The 17599-nt window shown below is 44.6% G+C and overlaps 1 protein-coding gene across 2 annotated transcripts in view; it reads right to left on the reverse strand.

The window, feature by feature from the left end:
• Positions 1-30: 30 nt before the first annotated feature.
• Positions 31-17599, reverse strand: part of acaa2 (acetyl-CoA acyltransferase 2) — a 72530-nt gene continuing 54961 nt past the window's right edge. Inside the window, exons 9-10 of one of the 2 annotated variants that reach the window (XM_070867493.1) lie at positions 17404-17558; positions 31-129 (exon numbers count right to left, since the gene is read on the reverse strand). In XM_070867493.1, the coding sequence (XP_070723594.1) occupies positions 33-129; positions 17404-17558 (252 nt within the window). In that variant the 3' untranslated portion in view covers positions 31-32. Of the gene's footprint in view, positions 130-1791; positions 5525-17403; positions 17559-17599 lie in introns of those variants that run through there. The other variant, XM_070867494.1, reaches the window with a different exon arrangement.

Below are 17599 nucleotides of genomic sequence, written 5' to 3' on the forward strand. Positions count from 1 at the left end.
GGCAAAATCACCACTTCAAGCTGAGCCTTCCTTCAGCAAACATCCAGGGCAGCCTTTTCAACGCAGCCAACTCGACCCGCTGCTATCTCTGTATCTCTGGCCCATGGTCCTCCACGCACGTGTTTTTTTCTGTGCATGCGCAGAGAGGTTTAAAATTAAAAAAAAAATTTAAGCACATATGCAGTGAACTTTTGGCGCTCACGGTTAGCTCCGCTCCCCTGCCCGAGATGGACTCAGGTAGCACGGCACTACAGTAGCTTTCATTTCGGGGAGACTAGCAGGTTCTTTTCCCACCGCTGCTGGTGGCGAGAAAAACTTGGGTACAGGTAAGTGGATGCCAGAAAATCTTCATTGGGGAAAATAGGAGCTATAATCTTCATTTAGGAGTGAAATCAGGAAGCACTTTTTCCACACAAAAGTAGAAATCTGGAATTGTCTGCCCCAAAAGGTTGTGGATGCTGGGACAATTGGGGCTTTCAAGAGTGAAAACGGTAGACTGTTTTTTTTAAGATAAGGTTATCAAGGGATATGGAGCTAAGGCAGGCAGATGGAATTGAGGTAGAGATCAGCCATTATCTAATTGACTCACTAGTGAATCAGGCACGAGGGTCTGAATGGCCTCTACCTGTTCCTGTTGGTTGAAATTGGCTCAGCATTACTAAGAGCTCAGGAGTTTGAATAGAAAAATCACTGTGGACCCTCAGTTTATTGGTTTGATTTTATGGCATTTAAAAACCTTTGCTCATTTGGCACACAGATTGCACATAGGTTTCAACAAAACCAAGTTTTTGGTATTTGGTCATGCTGTTGGAGGCATTGGCCCTTGGGGAAGGAAAAGGAAACAATATTCAGAAAAGCTACACCCTCATGCTGCTCTTACACACTTACTCGACAGCAGTGACAGGGATCCAAGAATGGATCCTCTTAGTGTCTTTGCTCCCTGCCATAAACTGCATTCCCTGGCATGTGTCTGAGCTGAAGCAGACTGTTTGCAACCTAGGTGTCATATTTGACCCCGAAATGAAGTTCCGGCCACATATCTGCAGCATAACTAAAACCGCCTATTTCCATCTCCATAACATTGCCTGTCTCCACCTCAGCTCATCTGCTGCTGAAACCCTCATCCATGTCTTTGTTACCTCTAGACTTGATTATTCCAACACACTCCTGGTCTCCCACACTTTACCTTATGTAAACTTGAGGTCATCTTAAACTCGGCAACCCATGTCCTAACTTGCACCAAGTCCCGCTCACCCATCACCCCCGTGCTCGCTGACCTACATTGGCTCCTGGTTAATCAACGCCTCGATTTCAAAAATTCTCATCCCGGTTTACAAATCCCTCCATGACCTCACAACTCCCCATATCTAATCTCCTTCAGCCTCACAACCACCTCCCCCCCCCCCCCACCCCCCACCCCAAGATGTCTGCGCTCCTCAAATTCTGCCCTCTTGAGCATCCCTGATTATAATCGCTCAATCACTGATGGCCGTGCCTTCAGCTGCCTCAGCCCCAAGCTCTAGAACTCCCTCCTTAAATCTCTCCTCCTCTCTTTCCTCCTTTAAGACACTCCTTAAAACCTACCCCTGTTGGCTATTTGCCATAATTTCTTATGTGGCTCGGTGTCAAATTTATTTGTTTGGTATTAAAACACTGCTGTGTGTGAAGTGCCTTGGGAAGCTTTACTACGTTAAAGGTGCTATATAAATACATGTTGTTGTTGTTGTAGTAGTGGCCAATGCATGGAGCACTGGAGCAAGGCAGCCCAAAAATGTTTAAGAGGAAAATATATAATAAAAACAATACATTTATATTTTATTCCAATTGTGTATATTACAATGCAATACAATAAAATCAAAATACAATTACAAGGCACCAATAAGACAAAATCATTAGTAATTTATTTTCTGTCACTGCTTCAAGTAACAATAGGTCAATTCATGTAAGGCACGGTTTCATTTTTGCTTCTGGACCAAATATATAATTGATCTAGAATCTGTGCGCAATTATATTAAACAGATCTCAGATACAGTTAATATTCTCGAACACATTTTTTGGCAAGTAAAAAGGAAAAAATGATTAATGCTATAAATTTTGTAATAAAAATGGAAATGCACAATGTGTTACTCAGCATTATTTTCAGGTGCTCCTTCTTCCTTTGCATTGGCCAGTCCAATAAAAAGCCTTTCCTCCTTAGCATACCAGTAGAGACAGAGAATCCAGCTGAAATTACCCGCCCTCTTTTAGAAACAACCTTTGGGAGCTATAAAAGATTTAGGGAGATGTAAGTCTTCTAATTAGAGAAGGATCCATGTAAATGTGTGTTAAATCAGAGACTACTATATATGAGACGCAGCACTATTAAGTGAAGAGCTTTTGTATTAGTTAGAAACAAATTTTAATTTACAGAAAAAGTGCTAGGATCCATTTACTTCTAATTCCTGGTCGTCTCCATTTCGAATATCACAGAATGCTCCCTCGCCCATGACCTTACACAGAATAATGGATACCCAAGAATTGCAATAAGGACAATAATCTCATGCTTCATTGCTATAACAGAACTGTTCAAGATACAGCCCATGGCTGCTGCTGCTGCAGTATGAACACTGGTGCAATTAAACATATACAATTGTTTTGAAGTTGTAAACTGCTTTCTGGCCATCTGACCATCTTCAATGGCTGGAGAAATCATATCACTGACCTGCACAGGCAAGTGGAGCTACTCCACCCACCAGCAGCCAGAAAAGATAGTGGCATTGACTATAGGTGCTTTCTGGGAATCTGATGTAATGACAACACAAAAATAAATTGAACGGTTATGTTTAAATTTTAAAAATGCAAGTAATTATTTGCACTTAATTACTGGAAACTTCAACGGCCAATTTTCTCCAAACAGGCACGTCGTATCAGTGCTCTTACTTCGTGGTCCATGCTGCAGCTGTAGTCTGCATCATTCTTGTTTGGAAAGTGCACTTTCAATAACCCTCCTCTTTAATACTCTATAAAGATTCAGAGATATAGCAGGAAAAAAAAGTCAAGGCATCCCAAAATTACAATTCCAGCCCTAAATTACAATTCTAAAAAAAATACTTAGGCCCTGAAATTCCTGAGCCCACTTTCCATTCAAGGGTCACCAGTAATTTGGGGAGTAAGCTAATGATGCCAGGAATCTGCCCCATTATCTGTGGCCCTTTAGATTCTAGTAGAGGAGTGGGGGGGGGGTGGGAAATCTTCTGCCCATGCCTTACATCAAGGGAGTGTTTGCAGGAATTCCACCAGTTATGCCCTCATGTCAGCTGGGATCTATAAAAGAGCCCTCAAACCAAAGAGACCTGCTTGTTTTGTTTGATAGAGAGCGTCTTTGTGGCCTTGCCAACATTCCAGCTGGTTGTTCATGGTAGGCATCGCTGATGCTCCAGTTTTGGCTATGTAAATCAACCAGTCCCGATATTTGGGATGCTATCTCTGGTTTGGGCAAACAAAAGCTCTACTCCACTACCCAGCACTTGCACCAACAGAGCGGAACCCCCAGAAAATTCAAGGCCTCTATATAAAAAGATAAGGGCTCTCCTAATGGTTCAGACATTAATTACAATGTACTGAATAGTGACAAGCGATGTGGACTCGGTCTCAGGCTCCACCCCCCGGTTTGTGCCGAGATAGCTAATTTCAGCCAGGGCCGCAGAGAGGGGAAAACACAGGATTCCCACTGTTGATTGTCATCTGCTCAGAAGTGTGTGACTGCAGACATCAGGAGTTACTGAATTGACAGGGATTTATAAAAAATCTTTAATTTCACCCTTTTTCTAAAATTACACAAACAGCTAAATATGGTCCCAGATGAACATAGGATTGGGCGCTCAACTGTGATTCCTCATGCAGTCAAATAGCCAGCTGGCATTCACTGTCTGGGGTTATATCTCAATAATACACATATTAAAGGCTTCCAGCACCTGTGTGATTAGAATCCCAGCACAAGTTGCTGCCTTAAGAAAAGAGAAATTGGAGTAAATAAATTAATCAGTGTGGGTTTGCCTTGTCAATTTTACAAAGCTTAAAGAATCAAAAAAAAACATTCACACCACCAAAAAATGCTATTGGGATGAGGAGAAGGAAGAGATAAAAAGCTGTTTTATATTAGCAGCTTTTAATAAATCCATTGAAGCTTGAAGAAAAATCCCAGTGGTTCTGTGACTATAGTGTTGGCATCCCCAAGCAGATGATCATGTATTCGAGTCTCAGGACTGCCTACCACAGTGCAATTAATTCAGTCAATTCTTGGCTGCACTGGTTACAAGAGAAGAAAAGAAATGAAAGCACTGATTATACAAACAATCATTTTTAGGATTAGAAGATTAGGCTCAAAATGTACATCCTTTTTTTATTTCAACCCCAGTTATACCTCAATCCCTTCTTTCTCCAGACATAAATTTATATTTATCTGTTAAATTCATTTATACTTCTCACGCCAATGACTTTTCCTGGTAACCTATTCTATAAGCCTTTTGACCAAAAAGTCAAAACATTTCCCCCGAATTCCCTGCTTACTCTTGACTTCCTCATTTTTAATCTTGTGTCCTTGGTTATTTATACTCTTGGGCATAGTGAACAATTTCCCTCGATCATCCGATGGGCTTGGCTTTTGTTGCCCAACATCTGTTGTCTGAACCATTGTGCACTTCAAAAGAAAGACTTGGATTTATATTCAGGCTTTCATGATCACCAGCATCTCGAAGCGCTTTACAGCCAATGAAATACTTCTGGAGTGTAGTCATTGTTGTAATGTAGGAAATGCGGTAGCCAATTTGCGCTCAGCAAGCTCCCACAGACAGCAATGTGATATTGACCAGATAATCTGTTTTTTTGTTAGATTGATTGAGGGATAAATATTGGCCAGGATACCGGGGATAACTCCCCTGCTCTTCTTCGAAATAGTGCCCCGTGATCTTTTACATTCACTTTAGAGAGCAGACGGGGCCTCTGTTTAATGTCTCATCCAAAAGACATCAGCTGGAGGAGATTTTCTGAAGACTAAGGGAAGGGAAATGCACCTTTTGATTGCTTAAAAACAAAAACAAAAATAATTGGTTTAGCCAACACGATATGAGTAAGACTTGAGTTCTTTGGTATTCTTGAACAGTGCTATTCTTTGCAGAATTTCCATTGATTAATTTTGCAGATCCAGAAGTAAAATGTTGGCTGATCACACCTTTGGCATTGCCATCATCTACTTCTATTTAAGGTATTGCCAATCTTTTTACCGAAAAGGGAATGCCAGAGAATTTTGACAGGTAACATTTTTGGAAGGAGGTTGAGTGGGGCCTAAGTGTAAGATACTGCAGCAGCAGCTACCACAAAACAAAGACAACAGCAGCAACAAGCACCGAATGCTGCAGTTTGGCTCTTGTAGGGGAGCATTCTTTTAGTGTCCCCTTTTCTTTACTTCACATTCTCAATGATGATGGCGATCCCTTGCCCACCTCCAATGCAGGCCGAGCCCACTGCATATTTACCACCGCGGCGTCTGAAAGGACAGAAACAGCTTTTCATCAACAATGCTTTGACATAGGAAAAGGAGCAAGCCATTTAAGCTCCTCGAGCCTAGTCCACCATTCAATTAGATCATGGCTTATCTGTACCTCAGCCTTTGCACGAGCGACTTCGCATCCTCGGTGATTTCAATCTCCATCGCAATTCATCAAGCTCTCTCCCGCAAGTTCACTCGCCTTCTATCCTCCCTAAATCTCTCCCTCCATGTAAACATCCCAACCCATATTCATAACCACCCCCTTGACTTTGCCATCTCTTGTGGCCATCGTGTCAATCGCAGATAAGACCATCCCTGACCACTTCCTCGTATCGCTCTTCACCCACATCCCCCTTCCCCCCCCCGCCCCCCCCCACCCCGCCCTGTCCCCTACCCTACTTTCTTCTGTGGTGGCCCCTGAAAAAAACTCTCTCCCAACTGCACTTATGAAATCCCCACTGTCCTGCCTTTGGCCCTCCATTCACCACGATAGTTCTGCCGCTACCGATCTGCTTAACCACACCCTCACCACCACTTCTGATGCCCTTGTCCCTATTAAAACCTTACTCTCTCACCCTGGTCGTTTCCCCTGCTACGGCCCTCATCTTTGCTCCCTTAAGTCCAAGGGATGCAGACTTGAATGGATATGGCGGACAACTGGTTTAGCCATTCATCGCCAGACCTGGCTGGACTGCTTAAAGCATTATCGGGTCCTGCTCTCGTCTTCCAAAATTGCTCACTATTCCAGAATCATTCTGGAATGCAAAGATAAACCCCAGCTTCTACTCTCCACTGCTAACCATCATCTTAAACTCCTGTTCCCTCCACCCCCAACTCCGACAAATGTGAGGAGCTCATGGACTTCTTTGGGCCTGAAATTGGTGGCCTTTTTTCAGCAATCTCCCCTCGGTGACAGATTCCTCTTGGTCTGCTGCCAGCAAGGGGGGTGTACCGCCCATTGACAGCCGCTGGTGGCCAAGTCGCGTAGGTGACCTCCCGCCCGCTGAGCTACTATATTGGTGCAGGCGGGAGTCGGCAGCAGCAGGGGGAAGGACTGCTGCGCGGAGGCAGGTCTAACCCAGACGGTAAGTAAGACGACCTGCAAAAAGTTAGTGAACATGTTTTAATTTTTTTTTTCAGCGTTTTACCTGTATGGGGTCCTCAGAAGGTGTTCTGGTGGATTTTTTTTGGGGGCGATTTTTATTTTTTGGTGTTCCCTCCCCTCCCTGGGCCCGACTCAATCCTCAGCGGCACTTTGGCGAGGAACGCATTTGCCATCGAGATAGAGAGCTCCCGCCCGCTGCCGCCCAGATTGATGGCGCAAGCAGTTATTTGGCTGCCGGGCAGTACTGCCATCTCTTTGAGGAATCTTCCTGGCGAAGTACCGCCCAGTCTCTCGGTGGCCCTTTGGGCAGTATTTGGGCTTTGACCAAGTTCTTCTGCCCATTGTCTCCAAGATTGAGGCCATCCATTCAGCTGCCTCTGCTGCTTTCCTCCCTTCCCCTAGCCCACCCAGCCAAACTTCTAAGGTTCCCCCCTGCCCTAGCCCTGAACTCACATCTTTCTCTAGTTTCTCTCCGATCTCTCCTCATGGCCTCTCCGCGCTCTAGAGACCCACTTCTTGCTCCCTCGCCTCTATTCCCACCAACTTCCGACCACCCAACTTCTTTTTCTGGCTCCCGTGTTAGCTGACATTGTGAATTGTTATCTCTCCTCAGGTACTGTCTCCCTCAAATCTGCGGTCATCACCCCTCTCCTCAAAAAAACCCTCCGACCTTGCAAACCACTGCCCCATCACCAACTTCCTTTTCCTCTCCAAAGTCCTTGAATGTGTTGGTGCCTCCCAAATCCGTGCCCATCTTTCCCAGAACTCCATGATTGAGTCCCTCCAATCATGTTTCCGCCCCTGCCACAGCACCAAAACAGCTCTCAAAGTCACAAATGACATCCTTTGTGACTGTGACAAATGTAAACTATCCCTCCTTGTCCTTCTTGATTTGTCTGCAGACTTTAACACGGTTGACCACTCCATCCTTCAACGCCTCTCCACCTTCGAGAATTACCTGCAATGGCTGCTCTTCCCACTCCTGAATCGTCACCTCTGGGGTCCCCCAAGGGCCCCTCCTATTTCTCATCTACATGCTGTCCCGTGGCGCTATCATCCGAAAACACAGCTTCCACATGTATACTGACGACACCCAACTCTACCATCACTTCTCTGGATCGTTCCATGGTCTCTAAATTGTCATACTGCTTGTCCGATATCCAGTTCTGGATGAGCAGAAATTTTCTCCAATTAAATATTGGGAAGACCGAAGCCATTGTTTTCGGTCCCCGCCACTGACTCTACCCCTCCTGCTAACATCGGAGGCTGAACCACACTGTTCACACCCTTGGGGTCATATTTGACCCTGAAATGTGCTTACGACCACATATCTGCGGCATAACTAAGACCGCCTATTTTCACCTCTAACATTGCCCGTCTCCACCCTTGCCTCAGCCCATCCGCTGCTGAAACACTCATCCATGCCTTTGTTACCTCTAGACTTGACTATTCCAATGCACTCCTGGTTGGCTTCCCACATTCTACCCTACACAAGCTTGATGTCATCAGAAACTTAGCTGCCTGTGTCCTAGGTCTTGTTCGCCATCACCCCTGTGCTCGCTGACCTACATTGGCTCTCGGTTAAGCAACGCCTTGATTTCAAATCCCTCCATGGCCTCCCCCCTCCTTATCTCTAGTCTCCTCCAGCCCCACAACCCCCCCCCCCCCATCATCCCCCGCCTCCCTGATTACAATCGCTCAACCATTGGTGGCTGTGCCTTTTGTTGCCTAGGCCCCAGGTTCTGGAACTCCTTGCCTAAATCTTTCCACCTCTCTACTTCTCTTTCCTCCTTTAAGACCCACCTTAAAACCCATTGCTTTGACCTGCCCTAATTTCTCCTTTTATTGCTCGGTGTCAAATTTTTGGGAATGTTGATATTTTACTACATTAAAGGCGCTATATAAATACAAGTTGTTGTTGTATGCTACCTCCACCTACTGCCTTGGTTCCCTAACCCTGAAAACCTTTGCCTAACAAAAATCTATCAATCATGGTTTTGAAATTTTCATTTGACATAGCTCAACAGCTTTTTTGGGGAAGCGAGTTCCAAATTTCCATTACCCTTTGTGTGAAGAAGTGATTCCTTACAAAAGGAAAGGGAGATCTCCAGATACCAGCCTGTGTGTTTTTTGAAAGCCTCAACTGTACATTCACTGGCCCATGGCTGTCTGCACCTTCAAACCCAAGGTTGCCAGCATATTAGTTAGGAAAGTTAGAAATGAAGATTTATGACAAAGAACTTTTAAAGTTCTGACGAAATGCTGGCGACATGAAACATGACTCCAACTCCTGTTCACCATCACCCTTGCTGAAAGCACTTATGTCGCAGGTCATCGGGTCAGGACAGGAATGGGTTCAGATATAATGTCCTCCATGATGAAAATGCTTGGTGACATTCACCGGTTACGCAGTCAAGAGTTGGAACCATGGCTAATTTTTCTCCCGCACCGTCCAGGGGAGCTGCATAATGTCCAAACAGCTATCCTGACAGACAGACGGAAGTTTGATCTTGGTACCTACAGTTCAATACCACAGTACACGGAGCATTATCCTCTTGAGCAATGGAGAAAGCACGGGGATTAATTAAAAATAAATATTGAGTAAGGGTACTCAGGTTGAAGAGATATTAATAGCACTACTTGGTTTTGGGGGGGGGGGGGGGTGGGGGGGGGGTGGGGGGGGGGGGGGAGGTGGGGAAAATAAGGGATTAAAAGGTGATGCAAGAAGGAAATCCACGATAGAATAATCGTACACAAGCTCATGGATTGAATGGCCTCCTCAGTCTGGATTTTATGTTCTTATACATCATCACAACTCTTGGAGATGTTGTGTGCCTTTAGTGCTTTCCTGAGCTTTGAGACCAGAAGAGTATGGCATTTAGCCTCAGCAGGAGTTGAGCCTTGAGGTGCCACCAGACAAGAATGGTTTTTTTTTAAATGAGGTAAGAGTGTGATTCTTGGGTGTGTGTGGTACCAGTGGGAGTTCAGGCACAAAAGCAACAAAATTCTGATGAAGCTTCATAAAACACTGATGCGACCTTAACTGAAATATTGTGTCCAATTCTGGGCACCACACTTCAGGAAGGCTGAAGGCCTGAGAGAGGATGCAGAAAAGATTTACAAGAATAGTTCCAGAGATGAGGGGCTTCAGTTACGTGGATAGACTGGAGAAGCTGGGGTTGTTGTCCTTAGAGCAGAGAAGGTTGAGAGGAGATTTGATAGAGATGTTCAAAATCATGAGGGGTCTGGACGAGTAGAGAGAGAGAAACTGTTCCCATTGGCGGAAGGATCGAGAACCAGAGGACACAGATTTAAGGTGATTGGCAAAAGAACCAAAGGCAGCATGAGGGAAAGCTTTTTTATGCAGCAAGTGGTTAGGATCTGGAATGCACTTTGAGAGGGTGGTGGAAGATGATTCAATCGTGGCTTTCAAAAGGGAATTGGATAAGTAACTGAAGGAAAAATATTTACAGGGCTATGGGGAAAGGGTGGGGAGAGTGGGACTAGCTGAAGTGCTCTTGCAGACATGGCCTCCTTCGGTGCTGTAACCATGGTATGATTCTATGTTGTTGTGTTATAATCATGCAAGTATAAAATGTGCACACACAATTTTATGGCACAGGACAGGAATCAATCACAGCAAAGAAATTATTTTAGTTTATACACAAAAAGGTGCAAGAGCACCATCTACTGTTCTCTACACTCATCTACAAGTAATATAAAATCAAAAAATACTGGAAATGTACAGCACAATCAGTATCTGAGAATGATAAATTCCTGCCTGAAAAGCTAATGTATCATCAGATCATAAAGGGAAGAACTAGGAACAGGAGTAGGCCATACGGCCCTTTGAGTCTGCTCCACCATTCACTAAGATCATTGCTGATCTTTGACCTCGACTCCATTTTCCTGCCCGATTCCCATATCCTTTGATTCCTTTCGAGTCCAAAAATCTATCAATCTCAGCCTTGAATATACTCAATGACTGAGCATCCACAGCCCTCTGGGGTAGAGAATTCCAAAGATTCACAACCCACTGTGTGAAGAAATTCCTCCTCCTCCTCCTCTCAATCACCCCTTATCCTAAGACTATGCCCCCTAGTTCTAGACATTCTAACCAGTGAAAACAAGCTTTCAACATCTATGCAGTCAATCCCCCTCAGATTCTTATAGGTCCGAAATTGATAATGTCCTGCTGCTGCCCGTTTCTCAGCGTGATTCGGGCGCCCTCCATTTTTTTTTAAAAAAGTCAGTTAGACTCGGCAAAGTTTGGAAGCAGAGGTCTGCGCATGCGCGATTTTTTTTTCGGCGACTGAGTTCTGCACATGTATCTGTCAAGCTGCCGACCTGTCTCTCCCCCACCCTGGCCCAGAGCGCGAGAGAGCGAGAGCGAGAGCGAGCGCGCGAGAGCGAGAGCGAGAGCGAGAGCGAGAGCGAGAGCGAGAGCGAGAGCGAGAGCGAGAGCGAGAGCGAGAGCGAGACACACACACACTGGGGGGGGAGGGGGGTGGGAGAAAGAGAACAGAAGAACATAAGAAATAGGAGCAGGAGTAGTCCATACCGCCCCTCGAGCCTGCTCCACCAATGAGATCATGTCTGATCTGATCATGGACTCAGGTCCACTTCCCTGCCTGCTCTCCACAACACCTTATCATTTAAGAAACTGTCTATTTCTGTCTTAAATTTATTCAATATCCCAGCTTCCACAGCTATCTGAGGCAGCAAATTCCACAGATTTACAATCCTTAGAGATGAAGAGAAATTTCCTCTCTGTTTTAAATGGGCGGTCCCTTATTTTAAGATTATGCCCCCTTGACCTCATCTCCCCCATCAGTGGAAACATCCTCTCTGCTTCCACCTTGTCAAGCCCCTTCATAATTGTATAGGTTTCGATAAGATCACCTCTCATTCTTCTGAATTCCAATGAGTAGAGGCCCAACCTACTCAATCTTTCCTCATAAGTCAACCCACTCATCCCCGGAATCAACTTCGTGAAATCCAGAAGTCACAACATTGTCACTATTCACTTCATACCCAATAAACCTGTTAATAATCCGTACACAATGCACCATCTATGGTGGTGTGGGGGGGGGGGGGGGGGGGGGGGGGGCGGGAGGAGGGGGTTAAAGTCATGCACTTGCTCTGGGGCAAGGCATTTTGGCTGGGGGAGCGATGTACTTGGACTGGACTGAAATTGGTGCAGATATTGTAAAAATCACTTCCAATTAACTAGTAGAGTGAACAAGGGGGGGAGTCAGTGGATGTGGTGTATTTAGACTTTCAAAAAGCTTTGACAAGGTCCCACATAAGAGATTAGTGTGCAAAATTAAAGCACATAGTATTGGGGGTGATGTACTGACGTGGATAGAGAACTGGTTGGCAGACAGGAAACAGAAAGTAACAGAAACATAGAAAATAGGTGCAGAAGGCCATTCGGTCCTTCGAGCCTGCACCACCATTCAATAAGATCATGGCTGATCATTCCCTCAGTACCCCTTTCCTGCTTTCGCTCCATACCCCTTGATCCCTTTAGCCATAAGGGCCTTATCTAACTCCCCCTTGAATTGGCATCAACAACTCTCTGCGGTAGGGAATTCCACAGGTTAACAACTCCGAGTGAAGAAGTTTCTCCTCATCTCAGTCCTTATCCTTACACTATGTCTCCTGGTTCTGGACTTCACCAACATTCTTCCTGCATCTAACCTGTCCAGTCCCGCCAGAATTTTATATGTTTCTATGAGAGCCCCTCTCATCCTGCTAAACTCCAGTGAATACAGGCCCAGTTGATCCAGTCTCGCCTCATATGTCAGTCCTGCCATCCCAGGACTCAGTCTGGTGAACCTTCGCTGCACTCTCTCAATAGCAAGAACATCCTTCCTCAGATTAGGAGACCAAAACTGAACACAATATTCCAGGTGAGGCCTCACCAAGGCACTGTACAACTGCAGTAAGACCTCCCTGCTCCTATACTCAAATCCCCTAGCTATGAAGGTCAACATACCATTCGCCTTCTTCACCACCTGCTGTACCTGCATGCCAATTTTCAACGACTGATGAACCATGACACCCAGGCCTCGCTGCACCTCCCCTTTTCCTAATCTGCCGCCATTCAGATAATATTCTGCCTTCATGTTTTTGCCACCAAAGTGGATAACCTCACATTTATCCACATTATACTGCATCTGCCATGCATTTGCCCACTCACCTAACCTGTCCAAGTCACCCTGCAGCCCTTTAGCGTCCTCCTCACAGCTCACACTGCCACCCAGCTTAGTGTCACTTACTTTAAGAGAAGGAATAAATGGGTCCTTTTCAGAATGGCAAGCAGTGACTAGTGGGGAACCGCAAGGTTCAGTGCTGGGACCCCAGCTATTTACAATATATATTAATGATTTAGACTAAGGAATTGAATGTAATATCTCCAAGTTTGCAGATGACACTAAGCTGGGTGGCAGTGTGATCTGTGAGGAGGATGCTAAGAGGCTGCAGGGTGACTTGGACAGGTTAGATGAGTGGGCAAATACATGGCAGATGCGATATAATGTGGATAATGTGAGGTTATCCACTTTGGTGGTAAAAACAGGAGGGCTGATTATCGGAGTGGTGACAGATTGGTAAAGGGGGAGGTGCAACGAGAGCTGGGTGTCATGGTACATCAATTATTGAAGGTTGGCATACAGGTACAGCAGGCGATGAAGGAGGTAAATGGCATGTTGGCCTTCACAGCGAGAGGATTGTAGTATAGGAGCAGGGAGGTCTTACTGCAGTTGTACAGGGCCTTGGTGAGGCCTCACCTTGAGTACTATGTAGTTTTGGTCTCCTAATCTGAGGAAGGACATTCTTGCTATTGAAGGAGTGCAGCGAAGGTTCACCAGACTGATTCCCGGGATGACAGGACTGACATATGAAGACAGACTGGATCGACTAGGCTTTTATTCAATGGAATTTAGAAGAATGAATGAGAGGGGATCTCATAGAAACATAAAATTCTGACGGGATTGGACAGGTTAGATGCAGGAAGAATGTTCCTACTGTTGGGGAGTCCAGAACCAGGGGTCACAGTCTCAGGATAAGGGGTAAGCCATTTAGGGCTGAGATGAGGAGAAACTTCTTCACCCAGAGTTGTGAGCATGTGGAATTCTCTACCACAGAAAGTTGTTGAGGCCAGTTTGTTGGACATATTCAAAAGGGAGTTAGATGTGGCCCTCACGGCTAAAGGGATCAAGGGATATGGAGAGAAAGCAGGAATGAAATGCATGATCAGCCATGATAATATTGAATGGTGGTGCAGGCTCGGAAGGCCGAATGGCCTACTCCTGCACCTATTTTCTATGTGCTTATGTTTCTAGAGGGTATGAGGTACTAAATGAGTACTTTGCATCTGTCTTCAAGAAAGGTGATGTTTCCATAGACATAATAAAAAGGAGAAGCTAGAGGGGAACTGGATGGGATAAGAATTGACAAAGACAGGGTACTAGAAATGTTGGCTGTACTTAAAGTAGTGAAATCACCAGGACCGGATGGGATGCATCCTAGAACGCTGAGGAACGTGAAAGAAGAAATTGTGGGAGGTACTGGCCATAATGTTTCAAACCTCCTTAGAGAGACAGGGGTGGTGCCAGAGGACTAGAGAATTACAAATGTTACAGCCTTGTTCAAAAAAGGGTGTAAAGATAAACCCAGCAACTATAGGCCGGTCAGTTTAACATCAGTAGTGGGAAGCTTTTAGAAATAATCTGGGACAAAATTACCAGTCACTTGGACAAATGTGAATTAATTAAGGAAAGCCAGCATGCATTTGTTAAAGGTAAATTGTGCTTAACCCTCTTGATCGAGCTTTTTGATGAGGCAACAGTGAGGGTTGATGAGGGCAATGCGGTGGATTTCCAAAAGGTGTTTAACAAAAGGCCAGCAAAGTTGAAGCCCATGGAATAAATGGGACATGGATAAGAAATTGGCGAAGTGACAGGAAACAAACAGAGAGTAGTGGTGAACGGTTGTTTTTCGGACTGGTGGAAGGTATACAGTGCTGTTCTAGGACCACTCCTTTTCTGGATATATATTAATGACTTGGATGTGGGTGTACAGGGCACAATTTCAAAATTTGCAGATGACAAAATTTTGAAGTGTAGTGAACAGTGAGGATAGTGATCGACTTCAAGGAGGACATAGACAGGTTGGTGGAATGGGCGGACACGTGGAGGATGAAATTTTACGCAGGAAAGTGTGAAGTGATACATTTTGGCAGAATGAGGAGGGGAAATATAAACTAAAGGGTACAATCCTAAAGGGGATGCATGAACAGAGATATCTAGGGGTATATGTGCACGAATCGTTTAAGGTGGCAGGGCAGGTTAAGAATGCGGTTTAAAAAAAAAGCTTACAGGATCCTGGGCTTCATGAATAGAGATAGAGTTCAAAAGCATGGAAATGATGATGTACCTGTATAAAATACTGATTCGGCCTTGACTAGATTATTGTGTCCAATTCTGGGCACTGCATTTTAGGAAGTATGTGAAGGCCTTCGAGTGGGTGCAGAAAAGATTTATGAGAATGATTCCGGGGATGAGTGACTTCAGTTACATGGATAGACTGGAGAAGCTGGGGTTGTTCTCCTTCGAGCAGAGAAGATTGAGAGGAGATTTGATAGAGGTGTTCAAAATCATGAGGGGTCTGGACAGGGTAGATAGAGAGAAACTGTTTCTATTGGCAGAAGGGTCGAGAACCAGAGGACACAGATTTATGATTAACAAAAGAACCAAAGACGACATAAGAAAAAACTTTTTCACACAGCGAGTAGTTAGGATCTGGAATACACTGCCTGAAAGGATGGTGGAGGCAGACAATCGTTGCTTTCAAAAAGGGAGTTGGATAAGTACCTAAAAAGGAAAAAGATTTGCAGGGATACAGGGAAAGGGATAAGCTGAGGTGCTCTTGCAGAGAGCCGGCACGGGCTCAATGGGTTGAATAGCCTTCTCCCATGCTGTAACCATTCTATGGTCTTATGATTCTATGAATCCGCTGCCGCCTCGCACTGACCGGTATACACTGACTTCACAAGATATTTGGGGGCGGAAAGGAAGAGTCAGTGAAAGATCTAGATACAACAGGCCATGTCCATGTTTAAAGTCTTTAAAAGGGCTTGGTGCAATGAGGGATGTCCATTGTTCGCAATTTCTGAGGTGTCCATGGTATCAGAGTGGCTCCTGTATGTTTTACTGTGTAACTTATTTGGGCCTCTCAATAGTGTTTTTTTTTAAAAAAGGTGTCCATTTATACAAGTTTCACTGTACATTATATTCCTTATTACCATATATTTAAAACAAAAATAATGTAAGTAAACTAAATTTTGGTAGATTCAAGTAAATATGCCTTCATTTGAATATATTGGGGGGAAAATTGCGGTCAGAGGCTTCCTGCTTACAAACGCCTCCGACCCGGAAAGATTCCAGTCCGAGGCCTAGATTCGCTGTCTTCCAGGTACGTATGTATGCACAAGCTGGAGTCACATGGGCCTAGACCACCAATCACTATGCAATATTCTCATTGATAAAAATGGGAGCTCTGTTTGTACAGAGTCCCATTTCTATCAATGATTAAAAACCCCTAAAACATCAAAACACAGCATAATAAGTAAGTAAAATACCTCACATTTAAAATGAATTGAAATTAAATGTAATTAAATGTTTTAGAAAAAAGAAATTTGGGGAAATTTTAAAAAGTATTTTAATAGTGTTAAAAATAAACTTACCTGAATAAACACGGTTTTTAATATAAAAATTAGTGTTTAAATTTAATTTTTATATGTTTCAAAACTTGTGCTGGTAAAAGTAAGCCATGTGCCATGTTTCAAGGACATTCGCTGGGGCCTTCTCCTGGAGATGCTGAGAATGTGTTGAGAGAAATCATGACAGATTGGAAAAGCCGATTTTTGGCTACATTGCACTCGGTCCCTTCATCCAAGTCATTAATATAGATTATAAATAGTTGAGGCCCCATCACCGATCCCTGCGGCACCCAACTAGTTACTGTTTGCCATGACCCATTTATCCTGACACTCTGCTGTTAGTTAGCCAATCCTCTATCCATGCTAATATATTACCCCAACCCCGTGAACTTTTATCTTGTGCAGTTACCTTTTATGTGGCACCTTACTGAATGCCTTCTGGAAATCCAAATACATTACATCCACTGGTTCCCCCTTATCCTTCCTGCTCATTACATCTTCAAAGAACTTCAGCAAATTTGTCAAACATGATTTCCCTTTATTGTCCGAAAACCAGACATATTTGAGGCGGCCAAGATGGCGATTTTGGGTGGCGAGGGATGAAGAAACCGGTAAAAAGCGCAGTGCTGGGGGGTCACGAGAATCGTTGAGCGGAGGAGCGGCATGATTCGACGAACGGCGAGGAGCGGAGGATCAGCAGGAATCGGCAAGGAGTGGTGGGAATCGAGGAGTGACGTGAATCGGCGAGGTCCGAAATCCGGCATGGATTCGGTCCCGAGGATTCTGGATTTCAAACTATTGATTTTCGTCTGAAATCTGGAAAAACCCAAAAACCAGCATGGACTCAGTCCCAAGGATTCCGGACATTGGAATTCAGTTTGTGGGGAAAGGTGGGAACAAGCACAGATCCTGCAGCCGTTGTGCAATGCACAGAAGTTCCAGTAGGATGCATTGCCAGCTGCTTTTTTTCCATCTATACATACAAACACACCTTCAGCTAATTTAGCCAGGAAACAGACATATACATAAATGTAGAGATCATACCTGAGCTCATGAACTAGATGTGCTGTTATCCTGGTTCCTGATGCCCCCAGTGGGTGTCCTAATGCTATAGCCCCTCCATTAACATTAGTATTTTCAGGGTCCAATTTCAGAGCCTTCTGCACAGACAAATACTGAGGAGCAAAGGCTTCATTTACCTTTTGAAGAAAAGATACATCACAATCAATAACAGTGTAAA

The sequence above is a fragment of the Pristiophorus japonicus genome, chromosome 2 (genome assembly GCF_044704955.1).
Source record: "Pristiophorus japonicus isolate sPriJap1 chromosome 2, sPriJap1.hap1, whole genome shotgun sequence".
Lineage (NCBI taxonomy): Eukaryota > Metazoa > Chordata > Chondrichthyes > Pristiophoridae > Pristiophorus > Pristiophorus japonicus.